This window comes from Camellia sinensis, chromosome 3, assembly GCF_055761805.1.
Source record: "Camellia sinensis isolate YWXY chromosome 3, ASM5576180v1, whole genome shotgun sequence".
Lineage (NCBI taxonomy): Eukaryota > Viridiplantae > Streptophyta > Magnoliopsida > Ericales > Theaceae > Camellia > Camellia sinensis.
Genome location: NC_138963.1, coordinates 76,233,065 through 76,246,353, shown reverse-complemented (window position 1 = coordinate 76,246,353; position 13,289 = coordinate 76,233,065). Strand labels below are relative to the sequence as shown.

At 31.4% G+C, this 13,289-nt stretch overlaps 1 protein-coding gene across 1 annotated transcript; it reads left to right on the top strand.

Annotated features, from left to right (window-relative positions):
- Positions 1–3,114: 3,114 nt before the first annotated feature.
- On the top strand, positions 3,115–7,487 carry LOC114318454 (CBS domain-containing protein CBSX3, mitochondrial). Its single transcript, XM_028265346.2, has 6 exons — positions 3,115–3,238; positions 5,728–5,985; positions 6,128–6,209; positions 6,812–6,885; positions 6,979–7,039; positions 7,124–7,487. Exons 2-6 carry the CDS (start codon positions 5,734–5,736, stop codon positions 7,264–7,266), a joined length of 612 nt encoding a protein of 203 aa, XP_028121147.2. The 5' UTR covers positions 3,115–3,238; positions 5,728–5,733; the 3' UTR covers positions 7,267–7,487.
- Positions 7,488–13,289: the final 5,802 nt, after the last annotated feature.

Sequence of the window (13,289 nt, the reverse complement as noted above, 5' to 3'; positions counted from 1 at the left end):
GATGTAGGGATAACCTACTCCATCTTATGAGTTTTGTCTTTAAATTTTAGCATTTTGATATGTTGGGGGTTGTTGGGTAATTTTGAGAAAGTTTGGGCCTTTGTGTAATTTTACAAAAGTTGAGGTTTTAAATATATAAACCTATATGCATGTTAGGCATAGAGAAATGAGATTGGTGTTGGGACATTGATGACAATGGAACCTTAGGGTTGTTTTGTGAATCATGGTAATTTGCCCTAATTGGTTTAATTAATTAATGCATATAATTAATTGAAGAAAGCAAGGAATTGAATTGAGAATGTTGAAATTGGGAAGGTATGGGATTAAAGAGTGTAGACAAATTATTTATTGCTCACCTAATTGGAATGTTGATATATTATCCATTTGTGCATTTATTTCCTACTTAGGAATAATAGCTTTGGGCTACCGGTGGAGGGTAGTGTTGATTGTTGTAGACAATGCATGATGATTAGGCGAACTAAAACTAATCAATCGGGTGTGTCATAGAGTATGACGGATGATAGAATACATTAACTTTATGTATTAATTGATTGAGTATATGACCAATGTGTTTATATGCATTATGTGTAGACAGTTGATGGAATACATTAACTTTATGTATTGGTTGATTGCGTGTGTGATTCTGTGCTTACTTGCATTACTTGTGTATGGGAGGAGATTGGGGATGTACTCCACGGCTTAGGGGAAGATGGGGGATGTACCTCTAAACTGGTCAATGGTTAAGGGAAGATGGGGGATGGACCCTGGGATGCAGCTCATATGCTCACCCGTTGAAGTATTGATATAGCTCATATGCTTATCTATTGGAATATTGATATAGCTCATATGCTTATCTGTTGTGGTAGTGATATAGCTCATATGCTTATCTATTGAAGTGTTGATATAGTTCATATGCTTATCTGTTGTAATGGTGATATAGCTCATAGGCTTATCTATTGAAAAGTTTGTTTGAATTGATATAGCACTAACATGTATATCATCATCGTTTGTGAAGTATGGAAGTAGTTTATGTGTTATTGATACAACACCAAAATGTGTATCCACCGTGAATTTTGAAAGTGTTCTACTGATGAACTATAACCTCATCAAATGTTTTGGCCAGAGTACTGAGCCTTGTTTTCAAACTCAAAGTTGAATAAGAAATGGAAAGTGAATTGTAATATAAACTTGACTGTCATGGAATTTTAATAAGATATAAGTGGAAGTGTAAGTATCGACCATCTATCAGTTGCTAATCTTTTAATCATTGTTCATAGTTGGTTTAGTATATCTCCGCTGGGCTGTGGCTCACCCTATATGGGAACATCATTTTCAGGTACAGGTAGCATGCCACTTCTGAGGACATAGCTTGGGAGGCTAGGGGCAAACTTACTTTTGTTGCCTTATTTTCCTTTTGATGTATTACATGTAAATTCAAGCCAAGGGCTTAATGTGTAACCGAGTCGATACTCTCTTTTGTAACCAAGTGTTAACTTGGAAAGCTGTAAGCCCGTAGGGCATTTACTTTTGTTGTTAACATGTGATACTTTTGTAATGAAGTAATCTGATGAATTGAGGAAATGCGGATCTTCTGTATATAATGCATGTTTATATTGATGGGTTTAATGTTATTATTTTGAGGGCGTTACACCACAAATAATTGAAATACAAAGGATAGTGATAGGAAGAGAAGTTATTTTCGAAGAGAAAAATCACAGAAGATTGATCAAGCCGTAAGAACTTCAAAATATAATTTAAGGTCTTGAGTTCGGATCATTTCAATGAATCATTGAAATTTTTTCCAATCATTAAGTTTAGAATCCTGCAAATTACTAATTACTAAAAGATAAAAAAAACATTAGTAGAGAAGCACAACCCAGTAAAGTGACCTCGGGCTCATTAGTATTTAGGATAAATTACATTAATCTCTCTGGAGGTTTTTAACAATTACACAGGCCTCTCTTCTTCTTTTTTAAAATTATATTGACCTCTTTTGAGGTTTATTTTTTATTTCCACATTCTCCATTTCTTTTAGTTGGCCGTTAATTTGACTAACAGTTCTAACTTTTTTGAGAAGGGGGCAAAAGTTAGTGATTAGTAGTTAGATTAGCAAATAGGGAGATTTCAGTTTGATTTGTATAACATTTGAAGTGATTATTTGTAAATTAAAAATAAAAGAAATCAATTAATCATTTTTTTAGGTAAACCAATTGTATGAATTATTGATACCAAATGAGAAATAGAAGAACTTGTACATATGTATTCCAATATATTATATTTATAGTCAAATCATCTGATTATCTAAGAATATTATTTAATACAATTCAAATAAATACATGTTGTGTCTTAATTTGATTTTTATTAATTTAGATAGTGAGACTCATCCATTTTATCTTCTTTTTTTTTTTTAAAGATAATTAAACTGTATGATGTCAAGTATTGATTAAAACTACTAAATAACTTCTCTTGAATTTATGTAATTAATTTTTTAATTTGTTTCATTATTACTTTTGTCATAACAATATGTTATTTTAAAATACACACTATTTTATGTGTACAATATACAAATTATAATATTTATAATGTTAATTATCACAAAATATCATAAGTAATTTTCTTTTTAATTATAACTAAAAAAATGAGTCATTACCAAATGCCACATAAGTTATAAGTAAAATAATAGTTATCAACGAAAATATCTTTAATGTTTAAATTACTAAACTAACCCTCTGATTAATGTCATTAATCACATGAGAAGACCGTGTAATATTGAAAAAAGAAAGAGAGGGGAATGTAATTGTGAATAATTTATCCTAGTATTTAGGATAAATTACAAATACACCTGTGAAGTTTACTTAAAATGTAGATTGGTCCTTATGGTTTGAAAAATTAAGAATTTTTTATTTAAAAGAATTAATTAAAAAAATAAAATTCATAATTATTCTTCTATACAATAACAAAATTACTTAAATTATTAATTGAAAGATAATTTTAATATCATTAAAAACTATTAATTGATTTAATTTATTAATAAAAAGAATAATTTGTTATGAAATTAAAAAACCTCATGAGTAACTATATTAATAAAATTTCAAGATATATTTGTAATTTATCCTAATATTTATTTGTCAGATGGCATGACAACATATATAAAATTGGTGGATAAAATTCACAGCCCATCTCTCTCTCTTCTCTCTTCTCTCTTCTCTCATCTCTGATAGTGGAAATCTCAGATCAGGTAAGGCCTCCTTACCTTCACCTTCCCCATTCAAGCTAAATGTTCTTCTGATTATCTGATTTATATATATATATATATACACATCTGTATGATGATTTGAGTAACGCAAGCGCTTGTTTATGGAGGAAATTGAGATACTTTTTGAGATGAAGTTAGTGATGGTCTCTCGTTGTTATTTGTATTGTGCATTTGTGATGTTTATGGCTTGTGTCAATTTTATTTATTTATTTTTAACCTGATCTATCTATGACTTTCAAAAAATTGATTTTGATTTTGATTTTTATTTTTTAAAAGGTATCCCAAATCTGTTCTAATTTCATAGGTTTTTTTCTTTTCTTTTTTTTTTTTGTTATTAAAATTAAAAAAAAAAAAAAACCTTATATAATAACATCTCAAAATCTAAGGGAAAATAGTTCGTCAATCAAGATGGATCATCACTCTACCAATTGTAGCAGCTCCTGTCATAAGCTTTGTTTGAAAATTATGAGATTCATATGCCATTAAGCTTATGTATGCTTATGGGGGAATCTCCCCTCAAGACCTCATCATCTACGTACTCCACTTTGTGAGCTCCACGGAGCCTACGACGGTGATATGAACCATTCAACTCATAGGCCTCGAGGAGAAAGAATATATTTGGAAACAAGTGGTTTGATTGGATACCAATAGACATACTAATGAATCATTTTTTTATTGGAATTGGGGTCACTGTTGTGCCTCATTTTGTGGTGCATTATGAATTTATTTTTATAATCTGAACCGTTCATGTTGTAAGATTTGTTAAGTACTTCGTGCCTACCAAAAATCATATTAATCGGATACCAATAATTATATGATTGATAACCAAAAAAATAAATAAGAAGTTTTTCTTTTGAAAAATAGTATAAAAATATGCAATTCGATCATATAGTTATTGATATCCGATTAATATGATTTTTGGTAGGCTTGAAGTACTCAACAAATCCTACAAAATGAACGGTTCAGATCATAAAAATAAGCTCATAATGCATCTCAAAATAAGACACAGTGACCCCAAGTCTTTTTTTTTATTTTATAAAATGAATGGTAAATATGATTTTAAATCAAAACCCCCATTTTATGGAACAAAATACAATAAGTTAGTATACCTATCGATGTCCAATCAAGCTAATTTATATATATATATATATATATATGTTCTTCTCTTCAATGCCTATAAAATGAACGGTTCAAATTATTGTCATGGACCTCATAGGGCCATGAGGTGGAGTCTTGAAAGGTATGGAGAATATGAAGTCTCAAGAGGAGTTGCTCCCAATGCTCATAGCATTCAACTTATTCTTTTGATCCCCCACCCCACCTATTAAAAAAAATTATTCAGCTTCTTTGGTTTGAAATTTCAACATTCACTTCTCAGAAAATTAAATTTTTTATTTTTTGTATTTTTTGTATTTTTATTGAATTTTTTTTAATATTCTAAGCAATTTTTTAAAATTTTTAGATACACCTAACAAAAATACACTTAAAAAGTATAATATTTATGAAAAAAATCTATAGAAAATTTACTAAATACCAGAAATACAAAAATAAAAAATAAAAAAAATTGAGAATTCAATACATTTTTCATATTCTTGTGTATTTATCAATTTTTTAAAATATTATTTTACAAATATTTTACTTTTTAGATACATTTAAATAAGGTACATCTAAAAAAGTAAAAAAAAAATGCTTAAAATTTTAAAATTCACTAAAAACAATAAAATACAAAAAATAAAATATTTAATTTTTAGAAAATTGAATCCAAAAAATTGGAACCAAACACACTGATTGCAATTTTACTTCATAATAAAATTCCAACTTTGCCTCGAACCCTAACCTCCCAAATCTTAACGCCAACCTTACATCCACCCAGCCACCACCAGCTCTGGCTACCCTCCCCAACCTCCCCCATCTCGTCCTTAGCCTCACTCACCCCTGCAGCCCCCCCACCCTTTGGCGCCCTCACCATTGCAACCCACTCGAACCACACACACACAAAGTTGGGGATGGCAGAGGAGGGTGGCAACAGGGAGCTGGTGGAGTGGGAGTAGGGTTAAGGTTTGATAGGGTGAAGGTTAATTTTAGTATTAAGTGGGGGTGTCCAAAGAATTTTTACAAAATTTTAAGTTTGTTGGTGGGGGGATCCAAAGAAATGGGAGGTCCTAAGAAATTATGTGGATGCTATTAGCAGCACCTTTTGAAAATTTTGAGATTCATTTTCCATTACCAAAACCACTTTAAATTTTCACCGTCATCTTGGGAAACTAATTTAAGTTATTGATAGTTGTATTTTTTTTTTCTTTTATTTTATTCAATAACTTAGTGGCATATTTGGGTGGCATGCCCAAATAGAGAATGTTGTATTCATGTGATTATTATGTTTTGAGAATTACTTGTGTTCTAGCGGGATCTTGAGATGTTCAACATTGATGCCATTTGAACTCTTAATGAAATAAATTGTCTTGAAACAGGTAAAAATGCAAGGTGGAATCCAAAAACTGATGTCACATGGGAAGAATGCAGTGCTTCAACACATCCGTTTAGTGAACCCAGTAATGCGCCCTCTTTTGTTTCCTCGCTATGAGTCAGTAGCTGCCTCTTCTCGCATGGAAGAGCATGGTTTTGAAAGCACCACCATTTCTGATATCTTGAAAGGCAAAGGTAAAAGTGCTGACGGATCCTGGCTGTGGTGTACTACAGATGACACTGTTTATGAAGCTGTGAAATCGGTATGTTAAATGCGATTTGTGTGTATTTGGTACACACATTTGTACATGAGTACATGTCTATGTATTGAATTCTTTTTGTGTCTATTCTTTCTAATAATACGAGCATTTTATGTGAAGAGAAAATAAATTTTATCAATTGCAGATGACACAACACAATGTTGGAGCCTTGGTTGTTGTGAAACCTGGGGAGCAAAAGTCAATTGCTGGGATTATAACAGAGAGAGGTAAGTGAGAAGTCTTTTATCTACTTCTAAGAACCCACAACCGATCATTAAAGCATGATTTCCACCATTTTTCGAATGGTTTCTGATCCATTCTTTGACGTATAGTCATACAGTGTTTGTAATTTTGCAGTTGTGTACACTTTTAACTGCCCGTGAAGTCTAACATATGAAATTATGTTTTCAAAAAATATATGAGAAATTTCACAATTGTAGTGAGCGTATCTAAGTAATTTCGTAGTTACTGTAATTGAGAAATTTCTCAATTAACAGCTTTTGTGTTCGTAACTAAGAAAATTTGCAATTATTATAACCAAGAAATTTGTCAATTTTCTGCGATGTAATTTCTCATTTTTTTCCTTCGAAATTGTATACTTGAATACAGATCTTGTTTGATAGCTCTCCTGTAACATTTTAGTGGTAGTTTGTAATGTAACATTGTAGGATGAAGATGAAATTGATCACTTGAGATTGAGTTGATTTTTACCCAAAATGCATCATGTTAACTCGGCATTTGACTACACACTCTGCAACCTGCACTAGATGTGGTACAGTCGTAATTTTTATCGAGTTAATTATAGTCTAATTTGGCAATTGTATTCCAGATTATCTCAGGAAGATCATAGTACAGGGAAGATCATCCAAATCAACCAAAGTCGGGGACATCATGACTGAAGAGGTATTAACTTTTACCCCTTCCACCAGTGGTGTAGATTGTACTTCAGGATTTATTTTCATTTTTTCTTTTACACATATTTTCTGGTGATTGCAGAACAAGCTCATCACAGTCAAGCCCGATACTAAAGTTCTAAAGGCAATGCAACTGATGACAGGTAAATTATGCTGTGTTATTGATTATGTTTCATAATTTTAAATCAAGTGAATCTAATGTAGCTTTTGGGCTTGTTGATTTATAGATAATCGCATCAGGCACATTCCAGTTATCGATGACAAGGAAATGAAAGGCATGGTGTCCATCGGAGATGTGGTTCGTGCTGTGGTGAGTGAGCATCGAGATGAGTTAGACCGCTTGAATGCATATATACATGGCGGTTACTAGATGATGATGATGAAAACAATTAGCTGTTGGGCTGTTGGATCGTATTTTTACTGTTCAAAAACAAGTAAGCCGAATGCTTGTAAATATAGTATGTTTATGTTGTGTGCCAAGTGCATCTACTAAGCCACTGTTTTGCCTCCATATGCTGATGTCGGATTATCTAAAAATCAGTGTAACGACTGAGGTTAATAATAATAAGCACTAAAGCCGCCTTGAACTTATTTCTTTGTACTTTGGTGATAGGTTACTGAAGAATAACATTGTGTTTCGACTGTTGGTAACCCTACTCTTCTAGCATTTTATACATGGTACACCCAAGAGTAATTTCTTTTTGATATGAGGTCCCAGATTAACTGAAACCGTAACTTAGTGAAATAGATTTTTGCATTGTGACATTTTGTTAAGGAATACTTTGATTACAAATCTTTGTTTTTGGGGGGGGTAAATTACACTGACCTCCCTTGAGGTTTGAAAAAAATATAATAAACTCAGCAGTTTTGACATAATTACATTGAGCTCCTTATGGTTTTAATTAACATAACACTTAGTCCTATTTTCATCAATATAGATGGAAAAATGTTGTCATCTCTTTTACATAACAATGCATATTTTACCTTATTTATTTTTGTATTTTCACACTATCTGCATTAGTTCCAATCCATTTAGCCTTACTAAATGAGAAGTTAGGGTTGGTTTGGCATAAACTAAATAATACAAAAAGTCAAAAAGTCACTATCTTATTTAAGTCACATCATCTTATTTAAATCACATCACCTCTCTAGCACATCACATCAAACCCAACTCAAACCCAACCCATATAAGCTAAAAAGTCAAAAAGTGCACTTTTTTAGAACATTCCAAACCAACCCTTAGTATAATTATATCAAAATGTGAGATTGCTTGTATTTTCTCTAAATCTCAGGGATAGTCAATGTAATTTACCTTCTCTTTTTTGTCGTTGCTCAATGTGGCCATATAGAACAAGTTCTTATTCAAATGGACATGTAGGTTATACCTTGTCTCAGACATTTTCTTATTAGATAATATGTCCACAAAATCTCATTGTTCTTGGTAACTTTCCAAGATGTTTTTCTTCTTTTTGCTTCTCTCCCATTGCTTCCTTAGATGAAGACGGCACTCTAAGAGTAACTGTGACTTTATTTGCCCTTCTTCAACTGTCAAACTATTTTGTCGAATAGAAAGAGGTAACTAAATGGTTTCTGGAGGATTTAATGATCTTTGTTCTATCTCACAAGTTCCCTCTCGGGCAACTCACCCGTTGATTCTGTCATTCTTTGAAATGATTAAATCACATTTTTTGTTTTGTTGAAGGTGGTATTGTATGGCTAGATGATGTATTTTTAAGTCTCGTCTTTACGACTGATTCTCTTTTCATTAATCGACCTTCCATGGTTGTTCTTGATTGAAGACAGTTTCAAATGCATCTCCAATAATAAAAGTAGAGAGAGGCTTGAAATTTGTGTAAATGGATGTCTTGTATTACTGAGAATGATTCAGTTGGATGGAAAGGGAGCAAGTTTTCAGCTTCTTGGAGGCTTGAAACTTATTTTCCAGCCATCAAGCCGTGTCTGATAGATTTCGGGCATTGTGGTCTATATATTTATGTGGTGTTTGCATTTTGATTTGCAATTGAATTTGTTGAGGGAAAAGAAAAGGAAAGAGTGGTGCTAACCCCATCTCTAATTAATGCCCAGAAGCAATTAGAAAGCTGAAATGAACGTCTTTCCGGAACATGGATTTGTGGCTATTCGGTCAACCCACATTTTAATGTTTAGAGTCAGTAATCTTGTCACCATTTCATATCATTTCCTACATGGATAATCATCATTGGTTCCCTTGTTTCAATATAATTATTGTAGATTTACGTTCTGTTTAGTTGAGAGTTTTGAGGAGAGATTTAAAATGAAAAATGAAAAAATTAGGTGAAATGTGAATAAAATATACCTATATTTTACTTAATTTCACATACGTTTTTTCTTCCTCTTTTCAAATCTCTTCTTAAATCCTCCAACCAAACACAACATTAGTAAAAAAATAATAAAAAAAAGTTTTCTCTTCGAGGTGTACTGTTGTCTCTTGCTAAGGCGGTGTTTGGCAAGATTTTGGTTTGGGTTTTTTTTTTTTTTTTTTTTCACTAAAAGACAATTTTTGCAAAACTAAAAAAAATAAATACAAACAAAATATTACATCCAACCCCATAATCATTTCATTTTTTCTCTCACAAATATTACATACAACCACAAAAAAATCTAACTATCTTCCCAAAATTTTTTAAAAAAAATTTCTCCAATAATATGTTACAATTAAAAAAATTTACATAAAAATTCACTTCTCAAACACCCACTAAATGCATTAATGATATACATGCCAGATATGCAATGAATTTTTTTTTTTTTGGTTAAAAAAAAAGTTAAAAAGTAAGGTAAATTACAAATATACTATTTAAAATTTACTTAAAATACAAATTATCTCATGTAATTTGAAAAATTACAAATGTTTTTTTGTCATAATTTTTTATTTAACAGAATTAATTGAAAAAGTAAAATTTTTAACTGCTTACCTATATAATAATAAAATAAATAATGCTATATGTACCAATTAAAGTACACATTAGTGTAGTAATAGATGATGTTGCATCATTTGAATGGTTTTAAATATTTGTAACTTGTATAATAAATGTGGTCAATAATAATATTATAACACTAGTTGGTATACTAGTGTATATATTAACTGGTGCATGTAGCACCATCGTAATAAAATTATCTGAATTATTAATTGAAATAAAATTTTCACATTATTAAAAATTGTTAATTAACTTAATGATTTATTAATAAAATGACTTATTTGTTATGAAATTAGAAACCTTAGGGACATAATATAATTTCTAAAATTACAGGAAGTAATTTGTAATTTAAATAAATTTCGAAGAGTGTGTTTGTAATTTATCTTAAAAAATAATAACAATAAAAAAGAATAATTAAAAAGTCATTAAAAAAAAAGTTAAAACATTTTAGTCATTCGTGATTTTTTACACAATTAAAAAAAATGGTTCTCAAACATATGAAAAATTTTAAAAATTATTCGTAAAAGTCAATTTCCAAATATATCTTAGTCACCGCTAGACTACTTTATCAGTTACCATTATTGGTATTAGGAGTAGTAACTAGTAAAGCGTACCTGTTACTCTTGTACTTAACAAAGAAAGGAAGAGGCAGGCTTTCTAAAGCGACTTTCGCCGTTGGTGAACCTTCATCCATCAGTAATTGAGTTACTTCTACGTCTTGGTTGAAGGAATGAATGTTTATTTTCTCATATTAATTCCTTGGACAGAGAGTGTTAGCAGTTGATTTTGGGAGACTGCTCGAGCGGTCATTTGGTCGTTCGAGTGTAAATGTACAGCTCTCAGTATCTTGCATATTTGCCGGTGAGATCGTTCGAGCAATGAAGTGATCGCTCGAGCACAAAATCCAAACTCCCAATATTTTTACTATATCTCTGTAAAACTTTTAGAACATTGCGTTTATCGCTCAGGCGGTGAAAAGTTTGTTTGAGTAGTCTGGCCACGACAACTCACTTAAAAGTCGATCAAACACTCATTTTTCTCACTTTTTCCAACTCTTCTCTCTCTAGCACCCTTCCTCCGAAATCCTGTTTGGTTTGTTTTTCAAAAAAAATTTTGGAAAAAATTCTCTATAAACAAATTTTCAAGAGTAATCAAATCAAACAAATTTTTTCAAAAAAAATCTCAAAATTTTGTTTGGTTATCTACTTTCCAAAATCACACACTCTCTCTCATACACATCAAATCAATCACTTTTTTTTAAAACTCTTTCCTCAAAGCAATTTTTCAAAACCATTTCTGAAAAAAGACAAACCAAACAAGTTTTCGTACTTTTTATCTCAAAAACTATTCTACAAACACAAACCAAACACACCCTTAATTTTCCTTAATTTCTACCTAGATCTACCTTAGATTTTCAAAAAGGGGTAAAGAACAAGTCTAGACTAAAAATACTACCGATTGTTTTCTCATTTCTTGGTGCTTGAAGTTGGGTATTTACCATTTGCCTTCAATTTTGAGGTAGGGTACTTTTAACTCATTATATTCTTAATTTGAGATATATATGTGATAATTTCTTAGATGTAATATGGTATGAGATGCTTTGTTAAATTAAAGCGGTTTGTTTAGTTAATGGGAATTTGTATCTAAAAATTTTGAGAAAAATTGTAAAAATTTCTTATTGATTCTTTATGTTGGGAATGAATATTGACTTTTTATATGCTAATGGGAGGAAGGCCCCAATTTTTCTAAAAATCCTAATTTTTAAATTTGATTTAATAATGAATTTGGTCAAATTGACTCTTAAATCTTGAAATTTGGTGAATAATTATGGAAATGGTGTTGAGACATGAGGTCATTGAAATTTCTTGGACATATGTATTAAAACGGATGAATATTGAGATTGTGAAAAATGGTGGGATTGGAGAAAATTTTTATTGTTGATACAATTACATGTTGTTGTGAATTGAACAAATCTTAAGAAAATTGGGTTTGAAAACTCGTGCACCATGTGCATCACAATTTTCTCATGTGATTTTACAATCTTGTGGATGTTTGGAAAATATCAAGGGGTAAATAATGTATGAGTCTGGGTAGTTGAGTCAGGTTTCGAAAATTGAGTTGTGTATCGTATTTGGTACCCGCACAGGGAGTTAAGGTGCTCAATTGTCCTGTTTGCGCATATTACCGAACGAATGTGGGAAATGTTTTTTAAGTGTCCACGAGCATGTCGTTTATAGAGTCAGCGAATGTGAAAAAAACTTAATTTTGAGTGTCTACAAGCTTGCTGTTTCAGGAGTCTGCAAAAGTAGAGAACGAAAGTCATTTATACAATCTTCTGTATACAAATCTATATATGTATATTGGTTTCATGGCTCTGGTTTGGAAAGTCATAACGTATTTACCACTCCATCGTTGTGGATGAGTGTTTAAATTGGAATCATGCATTGAACATTTTTGGTTTTTAAAAGAGAATTTGAGTTTTATCCTTACAGTACATGGCATAATCATATGTATCTCAATTATTTGCATAACTTGTTAAACGTATTTTCTACTAAGCACTAGCTCACCCCAAAACTAACTATCTTTCAAGAAACAATATTGATGTGCCACCTCAATGATCGGCTTGGGGATGAATTTTTTACGGGGGCACATAAACTCTCTTTTGATGTTTTGTGTTAAGCCTCGGGCTATTCTTGTTTGGAAATTTTAATTTCCATTTTTATGTATTCAAGGACACTCCTTGAAAACATATTTGCCCTTTCAACTCTTCATTTATCTTATCTCTTATCTTTTGAACTATTATTATTTTGTTGATAGATGTAAACAAACATATGATGTAATCACTAGAATAATTCAATGGGAAAGAGATAGTCATGAAATTTCATTAACATTACCATAGATTTATTCTCTTTCTCGCTTATCTATACTCAGGGGCGGAGGGATGTGGGGGCCAAAGGGGTCACGTGCCTCCCTGACTTTTCAATTTTTTTTTTTTTTTTTTTTGAGCTTACACGCAGTGCCTTATATATATAATACACAACAGCCCATTTGGCAGCACAGTTTGACCTACTGACACACGCACACATGCACCCAATTTCTAAATACACTAACACACACCCAAACACACCTTCAATCCAATTAATTTTACTTATTTTTATTTATTTTTATTCTTGGGAAAACGTTAGCAAGGTTTTTTTTTTTTTTTTAATCTCTCTTTGTTACTTTGCAATTTATCAATTCTGTTGGAAATGGTTATAAAATTCTGGATAAAACCGGAATTTTTTTCCTAAGTTCGGTCTATTTTTTAGGTGGGCCCCGAGTGTCGATTTACTCGGGTCAAAGTGGTAACGCGTTCAATGCCGCGTTGTGATTCACGTGGTATATTTGGTTGCTCAAAACCATTACCGAGTGAATGGGAAATTGAAGCCAAAGTGTGCTC

What these genes read in the sequence shown, in the direction of transcription:
- LOC114318454 (XM_028265346.2), top strand. Translation starts at nt 5,734, where the DNA reads ATGCAAGGTGGAATCCAAAAACTGATGTCACATGGGAAGAATGCAGTG. An exon ending in TGGGATTATAACAGAGAGAG is followed by an intron (nt 6,210 to 6,811) that starts GTAAGTGAGAAG and finishes ATTGTATTCCAG; the next exon opens with ATTATCTCAGGAAGATCATA. An exon ending in GGGACATCATGACTGAAGAG is followed by an intron (nt 6,886 to 6,978) that starts GTATTAACTTTT and finishes TGGTGATTGCAG; the next exon opens with AACAAGCTCATCACAGTCAA.